General features: G+C 45.1%; 1 protein-coding gene across 6 annotated transcripts; it reads left to right on the top strand.

Annotated features, from left to right (window-relative positions):
* The first annotated feature begins 1,177 nt into the window (after positions 1-1,177).
* On the top strand, positions 1,178-12,404 carry supt20 (SPT20 homolog, SAGA complex component). Of its 6 annotated transcripts, XM_027001582.3 has the most exons (24): positions 1,178-1,291; positions 1,809-1,898; positions 2,085-2,120; positions 2,337-2,462; positions 2,721-2,847; positions 3,016-3,119; positions 3,493-3,609; positions 3,832-3,885; positions 4,177-4,316; positions 4,963-5,119; positions 5,327-5,383; positions 5,730-5,804; positions 5,941-6,110; positions 6,277-6,309; positions 6,642-6,759; positions 7,138-7,234; positions 7,475-7,621; positions 7,997-8,282; positions 8,434-8,579; positions 8,687-8,742; positions 8,856-8,972; positions 9,589-9,688; positions 10,057-10,145; positions 11,751-12,404. In XM_027001582.3, the coding sequence occupies exons 2-24, from the start codon at positions 1,896-1,898 to the stop codon at positions 11,904-11,906; spliced, it is 2,511 nt and encodes an 836-aa protein (XP_026857383.2). In that variant the 5' UTR covers positions 1,178-1,291; positions 1,809-1,895; the 3' UTR covers positions 11,907-12,404. The 6 variants fall into 6 exon arrangements, with proteins under 6 accessions (XP_026857383.2, XP_081558024.1, XP_081558023.1 ...); XM_081701898.1 differs by lacking the exon at positions 9,589-9,688 and having other exon boundaries at positions 8,437-8,579; XM_081701897.1 differs by lacking the exon at positions 9,589-9,688.
* The last annotated feature ends 33 nt before the right edge of the window (positions 12,405-12,437 follow it).

The following is a 12,437-nucleotide window of genomic DNA, read 5'->3' as shown; positions in this document are numbered from 1 at the left end:
AAGTACCTTAACCACTGAATGTCTACAGCTAAAGAAGACTGCTCCTACAGTGCTCTAGGCTAGATGGTGAGTCTAGTTTGGGAGCAGGCAGTCTTGGAACACCAGGTCGAGTTCAAAATACAAATTAATTAGCTAGTGCTTTAGGGGTCGACTTCTTTGACTTAGTGTTGAGCTGCCAGAAATGTCATGAATCTTTTGGGACCTAAACAATCTCCCTGTCTCAGCCAGCATGGGTTCTGCTCTGCTCCTCCTCAACCACTGTGATGCTGTGGTTTCTTATATCTCAGCCCTGGGGACTGTGGACCCTGTTCTAGCTGGTCACCATAAAAAACGTTCTTCCTTGTTCAGATAATTCATTACTAAGATCTTGGCTCCACAGATTGTTATTCAATTATATGACTCCCAACTTGAATTTGGCACTTAAAATATAAGTGCCATATTCAAGAAAGCTTATGATATCTACCCTAACATCATCGTAGTGATATACAACTACAGATGAACTAAACATGTTTGTCTACTTAAATCCCAGTACTGACAGCGATCTGATTTGTAAACCTTTTACAAATTCCTTATCTGAAACTTTATTTGCAGTTAGCTTTAGCATGTTTGGGAAATGTGCCATACCAATACAATATATTACTATTAGCACTCAGCAGTTATTTATTGCTCTTTTCATAAATACATTATCAGCCATAATGTAAGTACTGGGAATGAAAAATGCTTAGCACGTTTGATTTTATCAGTGCTTTAATTTGCTGGAGTTTTTAGTATAATGTTCCATATGCTTAAAATATGTACCGGGAGTTTATTCTCCGCCCTGACTCACAGGGCCTATTAAGAATTTAGCATACACATTTATTATTCATTGTGGGTGTTGTTGACAGTTTAACACTTATGAATTGCTCTGTCAATTTTAGGAACAGTTCGTGTAAGGAGTTGGAGGGGAAGTCTGCTGTATCGCTGCAAACTTAAGATGCATGTTTTACTTTCATCACAATGCACCAAATAAATGTTAGACGTTATCATAATGTATCCAGAAGAGTAGAGTGGAAACTGCAGACTTTGACAACCCGCCTCACACCGCCACTTTAACGGGGACCTCTCTCATGCGCGCACGCACAGCACGTTCACCGGGGACCTCGGCTCCGCCCACTACTCTCACCGGAAGTTTGGATTTTGTTGTTACACTGGAAGAAAATGGCTGCTGTGAGTTTTTTTCATTGAAGGCACTGGAAGAACATTTTTTCCTTGTTGCTTTGCAATTTAAAACTGCGGATATGCATCTCGTCCGGCAAGTCCGCTCTTCTGTTTGTCGTAGCGGTCGCTTACTGCGTCTGTACCGCCGCTCGTCGTGCTCTGTTAACTTTTGCAGAATTCTTGAAAGCCAGATGGCTAAGCTAAGCTAAGCTAAGCTAAGCTAGCAGCTAGTAGTGGAGGTTGTAGCCATGGTTAGCGCGTCGAGCAGTGAAGTTAGCTAGCTTGGTACACTGAGGTTGTGAGATTGGTGTCCCTTCTAAATATCGTTTTACAGCATTAACTCACAACGGTCAGGTGTCTTGTCATCTTTTAACGAACAGCTAAAGGTGTGCATCTGTAAGTTGGCCACACTGCTAGCCAGTTGATGGCAAAATGTCCAGTGCCTAGCTAAGTGGCTAACTAGCTATTCTAATGAGCATCACTAAGTTTGCTTTACCGTTTTTTTTTAATGTCATCTATGTCTCATACGATGGCATGATAAAAACAATCGATTGAGCAGTAAATCCTGTGGAACATACATTTGTAAAGCCAAGATGCCTTTCTGACCTTAGGGTTTGAATGGACTGTCAATGGACGTGACAGTATTGGGGTAAGGACAGCATCGCCTCCTGTCACAGAGCAACTGGTGGTGGACCACAATGGTAAGTTTACGAGTTCTTCTTCCTTTCTTGAATGTACTTAGGTTTTTTGGTACCAATATTCTGTTTCATAATTTATGTATACTACTTGGTCCAATTCACATGAGAAGTCACTTTTACTCTCAAATTGGTATGAGGGAAGTCATGTGTATTTAGTATCTCCATTTGAAATTTTGGTCTCCTTTGCAGCAACAAGTCCTAGAATATGCATTGGATCGGGCTGAGGTATGGTTTAAGATGTTTTCATTAGAATGAGCCTATTAAATAATGTTTTCTCTCTTGAGTGCATATAGACTTCTATAGTCAGTGTTGTGTAATTGTTTTGGATTGTGACTTGTCATTTGCAAAGGCTTTGCCTTGTTTGGTTAGTTGAAACCAATGAGTGCAGTAGATGAAATTAATAATTGATGTTCTAAATTATGTAACCCCATCTGCGTCCAGTACATCGTTGAAAGTGCTCGTCAACGGCCAGCTAGGAGAAGGGTCTCTTCCAGCGGGAGAAAATCTTTATATCAGAAACTTTATGAATTGTACATTGAAGAGTGTGAAAAAGAGCCAGAGTTAAAGGTAATATTTACAAACCAAGTTTGTTTTCATAGTATTAATATTTCAAAGTTTTTTTTTCATTCCTTTCGGTATTTGTCATTTTGATTTTGACTTTATGATGTTTTGAAATAGAGACATTTGTGAGTGTTCCATATTGCTCAGTCAGTGATTAGTACTAGATTCTTGTGATTAGTACTAGATACTTGTGATTAGTACTAGACACTTGTGATTAGTACTAGATGCGCTGCAGTATTAATAATGTAGCTTCTCTTCCCACAGAAGCTTAGGAGAAATGTGAATCTACTGGAAAAGCTTGTCTCACAGGAGTCAGTCTCATACCTGGTGGTCAACCTGTACCCTGGAAATGAAGGATACTCACTGATGCTTAGAGGCAAAAATGGATCTGGTATGCTTTTAAAAAGGTTTTTTCTATTTATTTATTTAATGCTAGCTTTGCTACTTTCCTCAGCATTGTGACATTATTGTTGTTTATATTATGTCTAATATAGACCCAGACATTAGACATGCAGTACAGCTGCAGAGAAAGCTTTGGTATATTTCTGTCTGTTGTTAGATTCGGAGACAATTCGTCTTCCGTATGAGGAAGGAGAACTGCTGGACTACTTGGACGCAGAGGAGCTGCCACCCATCCTGGTGGACCTTCTAGAAAAATCACAAGTAAACAGTAGTGCTTAAGACAATGCAGTGATTTGCATTCAAATTATTTGGACATTCACACTGATATTCACATATCTAAAGACTTATTTGAACATGTATGTTACCATCTCATTTTCATTGTTCTTGATTTTGGTTCTTAATCTCTAGTTCCAGACAGAAATTTGCAGGGTTTTGGTTGGTTCTGCCATTTCAACCGGCAACAATGCCAAAAAAAGTGTGGCAAAAAACCTGTATTTCCTGTGCATTCTAGGCCACCAATTCCTAACTGAGGCTCAGTGTCAGGAACATTAGGGTTTCTGATTGGTTGCTTTCTTTTTAGATGTTCTACTTGTAATTTATATGTATTCAGTGTTGCCCAAAACTCTTTTTCTAGGTGAACATATTCCACTGTGGCTGCGTCATCGCAGAGGTCCGAGATTACCGACAGTCAGGGAATGCTAAGATGCCCTCTTACCAGAGCCGTCATGTACTGCTGAGACCCACTATGCAGGTGTGCAGTAGGGTCTACTGCTTTGGCCCTCTGAGGACAGTCAGGCTGGTCAATGTCTTGGCATGTGTGTTTTCAAAATTACGTGCAGGTTTATAAAATGCCTTATAATCAGCGCTGATTGGGAAATCATGTCTTCCCTGGGTATGTGAATCTGTACTTTTGGTTGTGGTAACTGTGTGTGCACTCTTTCTGAATTCTGAGATCTTCTTTACTTTACCACAGACATTAATCTGTGATGTCCATGCTATGACAAACGATCACCACAAGTGGACACAGGTAAAACCACTGCTGTTAGCATACATACTGAAAGCAGAACTTAACAAGTCAGTTTTGCTGGTCTTAGTAAAGTAAGGGTTAGGTTTGGGATTAAATAATTCTCTTTTGCAAAAGTTCCTGTGGTTATCACACTTTTAGGCTTATGGATGTGTCACATGTAGGTACAGGAATAAACCCAGGTCAGCTTTGCTTTACCATAGAACAGAAGTAGATGGGAGTGCTTTCGTGTGCATGTCTGTGTGCGCGTCTGTCTGTCTGTGTGTGTGTGTGTGTGTGTGTGTGTGTGTGTAGGATGACAAATTGCAGTTGGAGAGCCAGTTGATCCTGGCCACAGCAGAGCCTCTGTGCCTGGACCCGTCTGTCTCTGTGACCTGCACCGCCAACCGGCTGCTCTACAACAAACAGAAGATGAACACGCACTCTATGAAACGGTAACTGATGCTCTCCTTCTGCTATTGCTGGTTAAGGGAGGTGTGTGGTTTGTGGGGGTGTGTGTTTGCTTGCGAGCTGTGGGTGATTGGGCAGACCCTTTGTGTTCAGAGAATCTGGCAGGAATGTTTCATCTAAATGTGTGCGTATGGTATGCAGAAAATTTTACATTAGATTCATTTACACAGGCCGTGGCATCTAGGTGCTAAACAGACCATGGAGTATATTTTATATGTACCTTGCCCCGTATGGGTTCACCAATCAAATTGTTTAAATTGTGGTTAGTAACAGTGAAAAGAGCATCAGGGAAGGAGATGGATGGCTCAGTGTGTTTGTACTGTGGTTTTGTAACTCAGTAGAGCCAATGGAGAGAATGAGCCCTGTGTTTGTTTCTCAGCCTGTTTTTGCCATGTGAACTGCTGTGTGCTGAGAATGTAGTGGGATGACATTTAGTCTGCTTCTTTGCACTGGCTAAAGGGCAGCATCATGAGGGTGGTGTTTTTTTTCCCAAAAAGCAGCTTAGGCTGAAATAAGTGTTTTGTATTCCCTTTTGATTTTACAGCATTATGTGATTGTGCTTTGTGAGCGGTCATTTTGCAGCCTGTGTGGGGTGCAAGAGAGTGTGATGGTGCTGTTGTGTGGCTGCAGGTGTTTTAAGAGGTACTCACGGGCGGCGCTGAACCGACAGCAGGAATTAGCCCACCTGCCCACACCACCCCAGCTCAGACTGCTTGACTACCTGCACAAGAGGAAGGAGAGGAAACCTGCACCTTTCATCGACCTCAAGATCTCCAAAGCCGGAAACGTGAGGGGCAACTTTGCCCTGGCTCCATGCAGTCCTCACTGAATGTGCCTAGGCAACATGATGAATAAGACTAGAAATTAATCATTCATCTACCAAATTTAACTCAAAAGAGCAATAGGCTGTGTAAAGGTTTCGAGTAGTCTGCTTGTTTGGTTGCTGCGGGATACAGAGAGTGAGATGGGCTCACTTATTTGCATTTGTCTGCAGTGCGTGGACATGTGGAAGCAGAACAGCTGCCAGCTTACTGCCCCAGCAGAGATTGATGTAAGTCATTCTGATGCCGTCGTCCACCCGTGTCATCTGCTCTCCCTCTCATTCACAGCTGTGTGAGCGCACTTCTGGTTAGATAAGCGGAGCGACTGCCTGTGCTAGGAAGGCTCCATTTAGCGCTTCACCAGATTCTTTCTATAGGGGGTTACATTTTCTTTCAATCCTTATGTATAAACGTAGCCATTGTTTGCATTCGGCTCCAGGTGGTGCAGTTGCTCCGTTGCCTTTAAAACTTTATACCTTCCACGAAGCCTTATGTAAAGGTGATGTGGTGTACCTGAACAGATCTGTCTTCGCCATGTTACTGGAGGTCAGTGGTGTGGTTGCTGTTCCTGTTCAGGTAGAGAAGTATGCTGTGGTGGAGAAGTCGATCAAACTGGAGGATTCTCAGCCTACGCAGGTTTGGCCTGCCCAGGTAAGGACTTGGCTGGTACTACTTTTAGAGTACCATTCATGTCTTTCCCAAAATCAGTCCGTCTCGTGTTTAAGCGTCCACGTAGGTTTAGCTGATGGCGGTCCTTTGGGTGGTGGTGGTCTCCCTCTTCGCGCAGGATGTAAAAGATGACTACATTTTTGAGTGTGAAGTGGGTGGCCAGCCTCAGAGGACGAAGGTCACCATCTTCCAGTCTATGGGAGACCCGCTGGTGTACGGAAAAATCTACAGTGCCAAAGACCCCAAAGCAGACGAGGACTTCTCAGAGCTGCACCTCATTCACCCGCCGTGAGAACCTACACGCTGCCTTCTTAGAATGATTAAGATTTTGTTTCATATTAATGGAGCGATAGATACCAGTGTCAGTATATATAACGTATATGCCTTAGATTTGGCACTTTCTCTAAGATTATCAACACGTTCACACCTCCCTGTTATATTTCATTGTTGGCAGGTTCCTCATTGGTTCAAAAGTAGATGCAGACCGGTGAGTTCTCAAGCTGTAATTTGTGCTTTGTTTATATCATGTGCCATCACATGGCATTGTGTTGTTACTGTATTTGTGTCATGTAATTTCATGTTTCTTAGCATGCTTATTTCATGATAGGACCATTGAACAGCTTTGAAAATTTGGATGATGACTAAAACAGCAGTGATTGGGCCATAATCAAATAGCAGTTACCAGGTGGTAGTAATAAATGTGTGTAATACAGAGGGTGGACAGGGTCAGGATGCTTTATCATGATTGCTGTGTTGTGTGTGGATGTGCATCTGAAATGTGAGTGCTGTCTATGGATCACATTCTCCTGTGTGTGTTAGGTTTTTGGCTCAGTATAAGGCCGTTTACGAGACAGATGTGAAGTGTGAGGTGAAGATGTTGCACAACACCAGCAGTGTGGGAGCACAGTGCCAGCTTTCTCCTGCCAGAGAGATTGAGGTGAGGAGCCTGAATCTGTGCACCAGAGCTTCCCAACTCAACACAGATAGCCATCGAGCCTTTACTAAGGGTGTGTTGGAGCAGGGGGAACTTTACTTCGCATGGTACGATGGGCAAGGGGAGTCCAGCATTGAGGAACTGTTTTAGGTGATAATAGGGGAGGGTTGCAACCGCTCAAGACCAAATGGGAATCACAGAGATAGTCGCACTTACCACTTGTCCGTTGAATTTCTATAAAACAGGAAAAGCAGTGGAAGGTAGAAATGTACCAGGCTGAAAAACCACGTGGTGAAAGTTTTCTCTGTTTTGCACCTCTTTTGCCTTGTCTCACCTGTGTGTTTGCCATGGGGTTGATTGTTCTGATCCGTGTGCTTGAAGGTGGACGGATTCTCGTCAGTGCAGTCCTCCGTGTTGGGCAAGGGTGTGAAACACAAACCTCCCCCCATCAAACTGTCCTTGGGCTCGGGCTCCTCAGGTAGACAGCTGCCCTCAACATGCCCTCACAGCACAACATGCATCCAGGATGGAGGTTAAAACATACTTCAAGATGGAAAAAACAAAACAAAACAAAAAGAATCACTAAAGAGTTGTAGGCTGATGTGTTGTTATTGCTTTGTTATTGGCAGTCATTTAGCGTCAAAAGAACATAGAGCCCAGTGGTTTGTTCCTTTACATGTACTACTGATGTTTTTCCTGTATACCCGTGGTGTTCCAGGAAACCCCTACAGTACACAAGCCCCCAGTGGGCATCTAAAGTGTCCGACCCCTCCGCCCAGCAAGGGTCAGGGTCTGTCGCGGAAGCACTCGGTGGAGCTGAGTCAGGTCGGCCTGCTGTCCCCCGCGGCGCTCTCCCCTATGCAGAGTGAGTGTCTTGCGCATCTGCTACACCTTGCTTCGTTCTGTAAAGCTCTGATTATAAGAAGAACTTGGACTTAAACTCCAGTAAAGTGTCAAACTCCAGTCATGGACGGCCACAGTACTGCAAAACGTTTAATTTCTCAAATGTTCCCACCACCATCTGTCATCTGTATTTGTTTTGTTTGTTGCTCAAACTGCAAAAACTGCTTTATCACATTTCAAGCACTTTTCCTATATTTCCACGACACAACAGCACGACACAACAGCAGTTTAAATCTTGAAATTTGGTAGTTAAACTTGTTCCTTAGACTTGAGTGTGTTTGTGAATTTCGCCCATCCTGTTTCGCCCATCCTGTATCTCCTCATCCTGCCCTCTCAGGATCAGGAACACCCAAGCCATCCACGCCCACCCCGACCAACACGCCCTGTTCCACGCCACACCCGTTGGACACTCAGAGCGCCACGCCTTCGGGGACACCCACCCCTCAGGACCCAGCTGTGCCACAGCAGCCGACGCTACTCGCCCCCTTCGCCCCGCAGCAGCAGATGGCACTGCCTGTCATGACCATCCCACTGCCCACGTCCATCAGCACAGGCACCACCTCCTCCCAGGTCATGACTAACCCGGCCGGGCTCAACTTTATCAACGTGGTGGGCCCCGTCTGGTATGCAGCTCCTCTCTGTTGTTCTCATGCTCCGCCCCCCTCCGGCTCTCTTAAGGGTTTGAACGGAAGGCAGCCAAACGCACTTCATTTTGATCTTGATCGTGTTTTTAATTCGTCTGTTTTGTGTGTGTTTTGTGTGTGTGGCACACAGCAGTCCACAGACACTAATGACTGGCTCGAACCCCATGCTGGGCTGCAGTGCTAGTGCACTGGCGCCTGGGTTCAACCTGAGGATCCCGCCCCCTGGAGGCCTGATGTCCAGCACCCTGCCTACCATGCAGCCTGCGGCTCCTGCAGGTACCTCTGTGCTGGTGGTCGGAGAATTCTAGTCGTGGCCCAGATCCCAGTAATGCATGGCACTGCGTGTTCTGTTCCCTCACCTCCTGTGCTCTCCTGTTCCGCAGGCAGTCCTTTTGGCCTGAACAATCCCCAAAGCTTGGGACCGCTCAACCTTCTGCAGGTGAGGAAGGCAGTAGGGCAGGGTTATTACACACAGCAGAATGACAGAGTGATGGTGGGGTAGGTAGTGAGGGGCTTCACCCTATGTTCTCTCGCTTCGTTTCCCTGGCTCAGATCCCCACTACGCCCCTGATCTTTAACTCCCTGCCACAGCAGCAGTTGTCCCAGTTCTCTCCGCAGCAGCAGAGCAGCCAATCGGCCACCTCCAGCCCCCAGCAGCAGGGGGAGTCGGTGAGTTTCACAACAGTTACCCCGAAGGACACCAGGAAATCTTTTCTTTAGTCGGGGATTGTCATGCACTTTACAGTACGTTTACACGTGTGGTATTTGGCTGACACTTATCCAGAGAGACTTACATATTTATCGGTATGACAGTGTGTGTGCACTTTGGGAAATTAATCCATGATCTGGATGTTACTAGCACCATGCATCGCCCGCTCTACCAGCTCAGCTACTGGTGCTATGTACTGAGAATCCTGTGGAAAACAACTGATGGTTTGAAAGTGTATTACTGTTAAAATAGGAGAGACTTCAGAAAAACAAGGTTGAATCCATTCTTGGTACTGGTGCAGAGTAAAACACTTAATTGAAAGGTTCTCTATGGTAAGCATGCAGTGCTTACATTTACATTTACAGCATATGGCAGAACCGCTTATCCAGAGCGACTTACGAAAGTGCTTTACTCATAGAATACATCCTAGCCAGTGCAGCAGGTTAGAGTCCAGTATACCAATGAACTAGAATACTGTAGAAATACAGGAATCAATGCGGATGCCTAAAAGTACAAAACACACATAAGCTCTATTACTCTACTAGTCATTAATTGGGAAAGTGTCTCTCTGAGCAGACGGAGCAGGGCCTGACTGCCGAGCAGGGGCTAGCCACGCAGCAGACAGCTGTCATCAACCTCACCGGGGTGGGGGGGTTCATGTCTCCACAAACAGCAGGTGCGTGTGTACACACGTGAAAACACCCCCACACACCTGCAACTAGTACTCCATTATCTCCCTCCACGATCTACATAAATCTACATTCAAATGTCTCTAACTGGTACTAACACAAACAGTAGACATACTAATAATCTGCCCATAATTTGTAGCATAGGCCACTGACCCGGCGAGGACGATTGTGTTTCCATTTTGATTCTGTGGGTTGGTTGGTTGTTTGATTTACACGAGGTGGACACCACTACCACTCTACTCCATTCTGTTTCCTTCCTTCCCGACCTCCTCTGTGTCCCTCCCACCCCCCCACCCCCCTGCTGTCCTCTTCCTCCTCGTCCCGGCCCTGGCCTTGGCCGGACTGGGCGTGGCAGTGCTGTCCCAGCTGGGTTGTGGTCTGGAGGGCTCTGGGTCCAGCCTGCCGTCCCCGAGACTCCCGCAGCAGCACCAGCCACAGATCCAAGTAATGCAGCAACTATGACCTCACCCACCCATAGACATCTAAATATCAGACTGCCAGATGCACCTCACGTCCCCCCGACCACACGGCCCGGCGCCAGGACCGACTGTCTGGCCTTGTGCAGAACAGTAGCTAAACTGGAGGCCTTGCCCTGTCTGTAGTGCCAGCTCTGGCACTGTAGTCTTGTATGGGAAAGTTCATATTTGGCAGGTTAGCTATAGCTGAAGAAAAAGAAAAAACAAAAACAGGCCTACTGCTACTGTAGTCTGTCTACTGCGCTGTTTCAGCATATGAAACATTCATTTTCCACTACCAAAATGTCTGGCACTTTTTTTTTTATTTATTTTTTTTTAGCTTTTTGCTTTTAAGGATTCTAAGGTCTCTCCAAAACAAAGGCAGGTGTCTTGTATGTAAGATGTCTATGTGTCCAGTGCTAAGATGAAATGCCTTATACCAAAAAGCTGCAGCATCTGATACTGTCATTCACAAAGGCAGCTCTAATAACATCTCCGTAGCTGCCCTCTGGATTTTGAATTTCATAGATGAACTAACTGAGCTTTGCTGAGGATTTTCTTGCCATACCTGAGTTTTGGCTTTTGCCTGTCCAAGCCTTTTTTTTTTTTTTTTTTTTTTTTTTTTTAAGAGGCTTTCTGTAACATTCACTTGGCTCATGGCACCCGTTTTAAATATCAACTGCTCACAAGACATATATAAATATAAAAATATAAATATAAATATAAATATATACCCAGTAGTAGATTTGTTTCCTGAATGTTTTTTTTCCCTGATGTAATGGGGGATTGTGTGGTCACTTGCATGGGGAGCTAGGATTCCTTTATTCCTCCTACCCATCACTCCACACTCCTTATTCTGTATTACTGAACTGTCCGACTCCTTTCCTGGACCCACACCCGGTCACAACTTCAGCACAGGGCCACCTATGACAGGAGTTGAGGTTGGTGTCTTACAATACACATAAAAGCAGCATGGCAGGGTTGAGTGACTGTGCACACACGCACGCGTGTGGGCGTGCATTTCACAGAGGGAGCTGATTAAATGCTGATTTGCGCTGTTGGGCAGTTGAGCGGTTGATATTTACTGGTGCTGCTTGACTGTTCCTCCTCTTCCTCATGTGCCCTTCATCTCCCTGTCCCACCGCCACCAGCCTCCCTGACCTTCTTCCTCTGCCTTGTTCAGCTTTTGCTAACTCACCGGTCATATTCACTAATGAACTCTGTGTAAATGTGTCTCCTCTCACAGCCACTGGGCCTCAGCAAAACACTTCTACTTCACAAGTGCTCAGATAATGATGGGATGGGACGTAACTATTCAAAGCGGGTGAATGTTAAAGTTTACAGTCAGTATAATTTAGATTAATAAGCAATATTAAAAATGAAATATAGCTGATTTTAATGGTGTAAAAATACATAGTGGGTCCTTTTTGAAGCTGATGCTTTGCCAGTGGTAAAATGGACCTCAAAACCACTGCCTGGATTAAACTCTAAATTTTTCCATAAGTGGAAGAGATGGCAAGCTGTGAGAGGAGACTTTAAAGACTGCAGCGTCACAGATGCCAACTTGATATGTGTCTCTCTCTCCTGTGTGCAGTTGCAATTCTTGCAACACCAAATGCAGCAGCAGCAGCAAATGGCTATGGCTGCGGCGGGGGCGGGGCCGGGGGCAGCGCTGCCACGGCAACATTCCGCCAATCAAGCAAGAAGTAAGAGGAAACGCAGCACGCCCCAGCCCCTCCCCAAATCATGACTACCGGCCCCGCCCACACATCCAGGACCCGCCCATCATGAAGACGGTGTGCTTGGTCAGCGTTTTTCCTGACTGTGACGATGACAACCATGGAATTATTTTCCTTTTGTTTTTCCCTGAGTTTTGTAGCTGAGGACATGGTATATATCTACTTGACTTCAGGCCAAATGAGTACATAATTTTGAACAAGGATTTTTAGAGCTTGGTACATTTATTTAAGATCATATTTTTTTAAACAAACAAACAAAAAAAAGATATGAGACAGTTGTTTTAGGGATCTCCAAGGCATGCTTTCATTTTCTCCTTCCTAACATTTCCGTGGGATCCTTCTGGCCCAAGACTGGAGCCTTTCCAGAGGCTGTCTTACACAGCCTGCAGCGAATCCTACGGATGATCCTGGAACTCCTGTTGGTCAACTAGGTGGTTGCTAAAGAAACTTTCTACGGCTGGCTGTTGGAGTGATGGGCCTTATACTCCCAGCATGCAATTACATGTGCAGTTTTTGTACGGCACATTTTAAAATTGGCATTT

Source organism: Electrophorus electricus, chromosome 19 (assembly GCF_041902795.1).
Source record: "Electrophorus electricus isolate QZ-2024a chromosome 19, ASM4190279v1, whole genome shotgun sequence".
NCBI lineage: Eukaryota > Metazoa > Chordata > Actinopteri > Gymnotiformes > Gymnotidae > Electrophorus > Electrophorus electricus.
The sequence above is the reverse complement of the archived record's forward strand: the minus strand, read 5'-3'. Positions and strand labels throughout refer to the sequence as shown.

Coding starts and splice junctions, on each gene's coding strand:
- supt20 (XM_081701897.1), top strand. Junction 5,120..5,326: donor AGATCTCCAAAGCCGGAAAC/GTGAGGGGCAAC, acceptor ATTTGTCTGCAG/TGCGTGGACATGTGGAAGCA. Junction 8,283..8,433: donor AACGTGGTGGGCCCCGTCTG/GTATGCAGCTCC, acceptor TGTGGCACACAG/CAGTCCACAGACACTAATGA.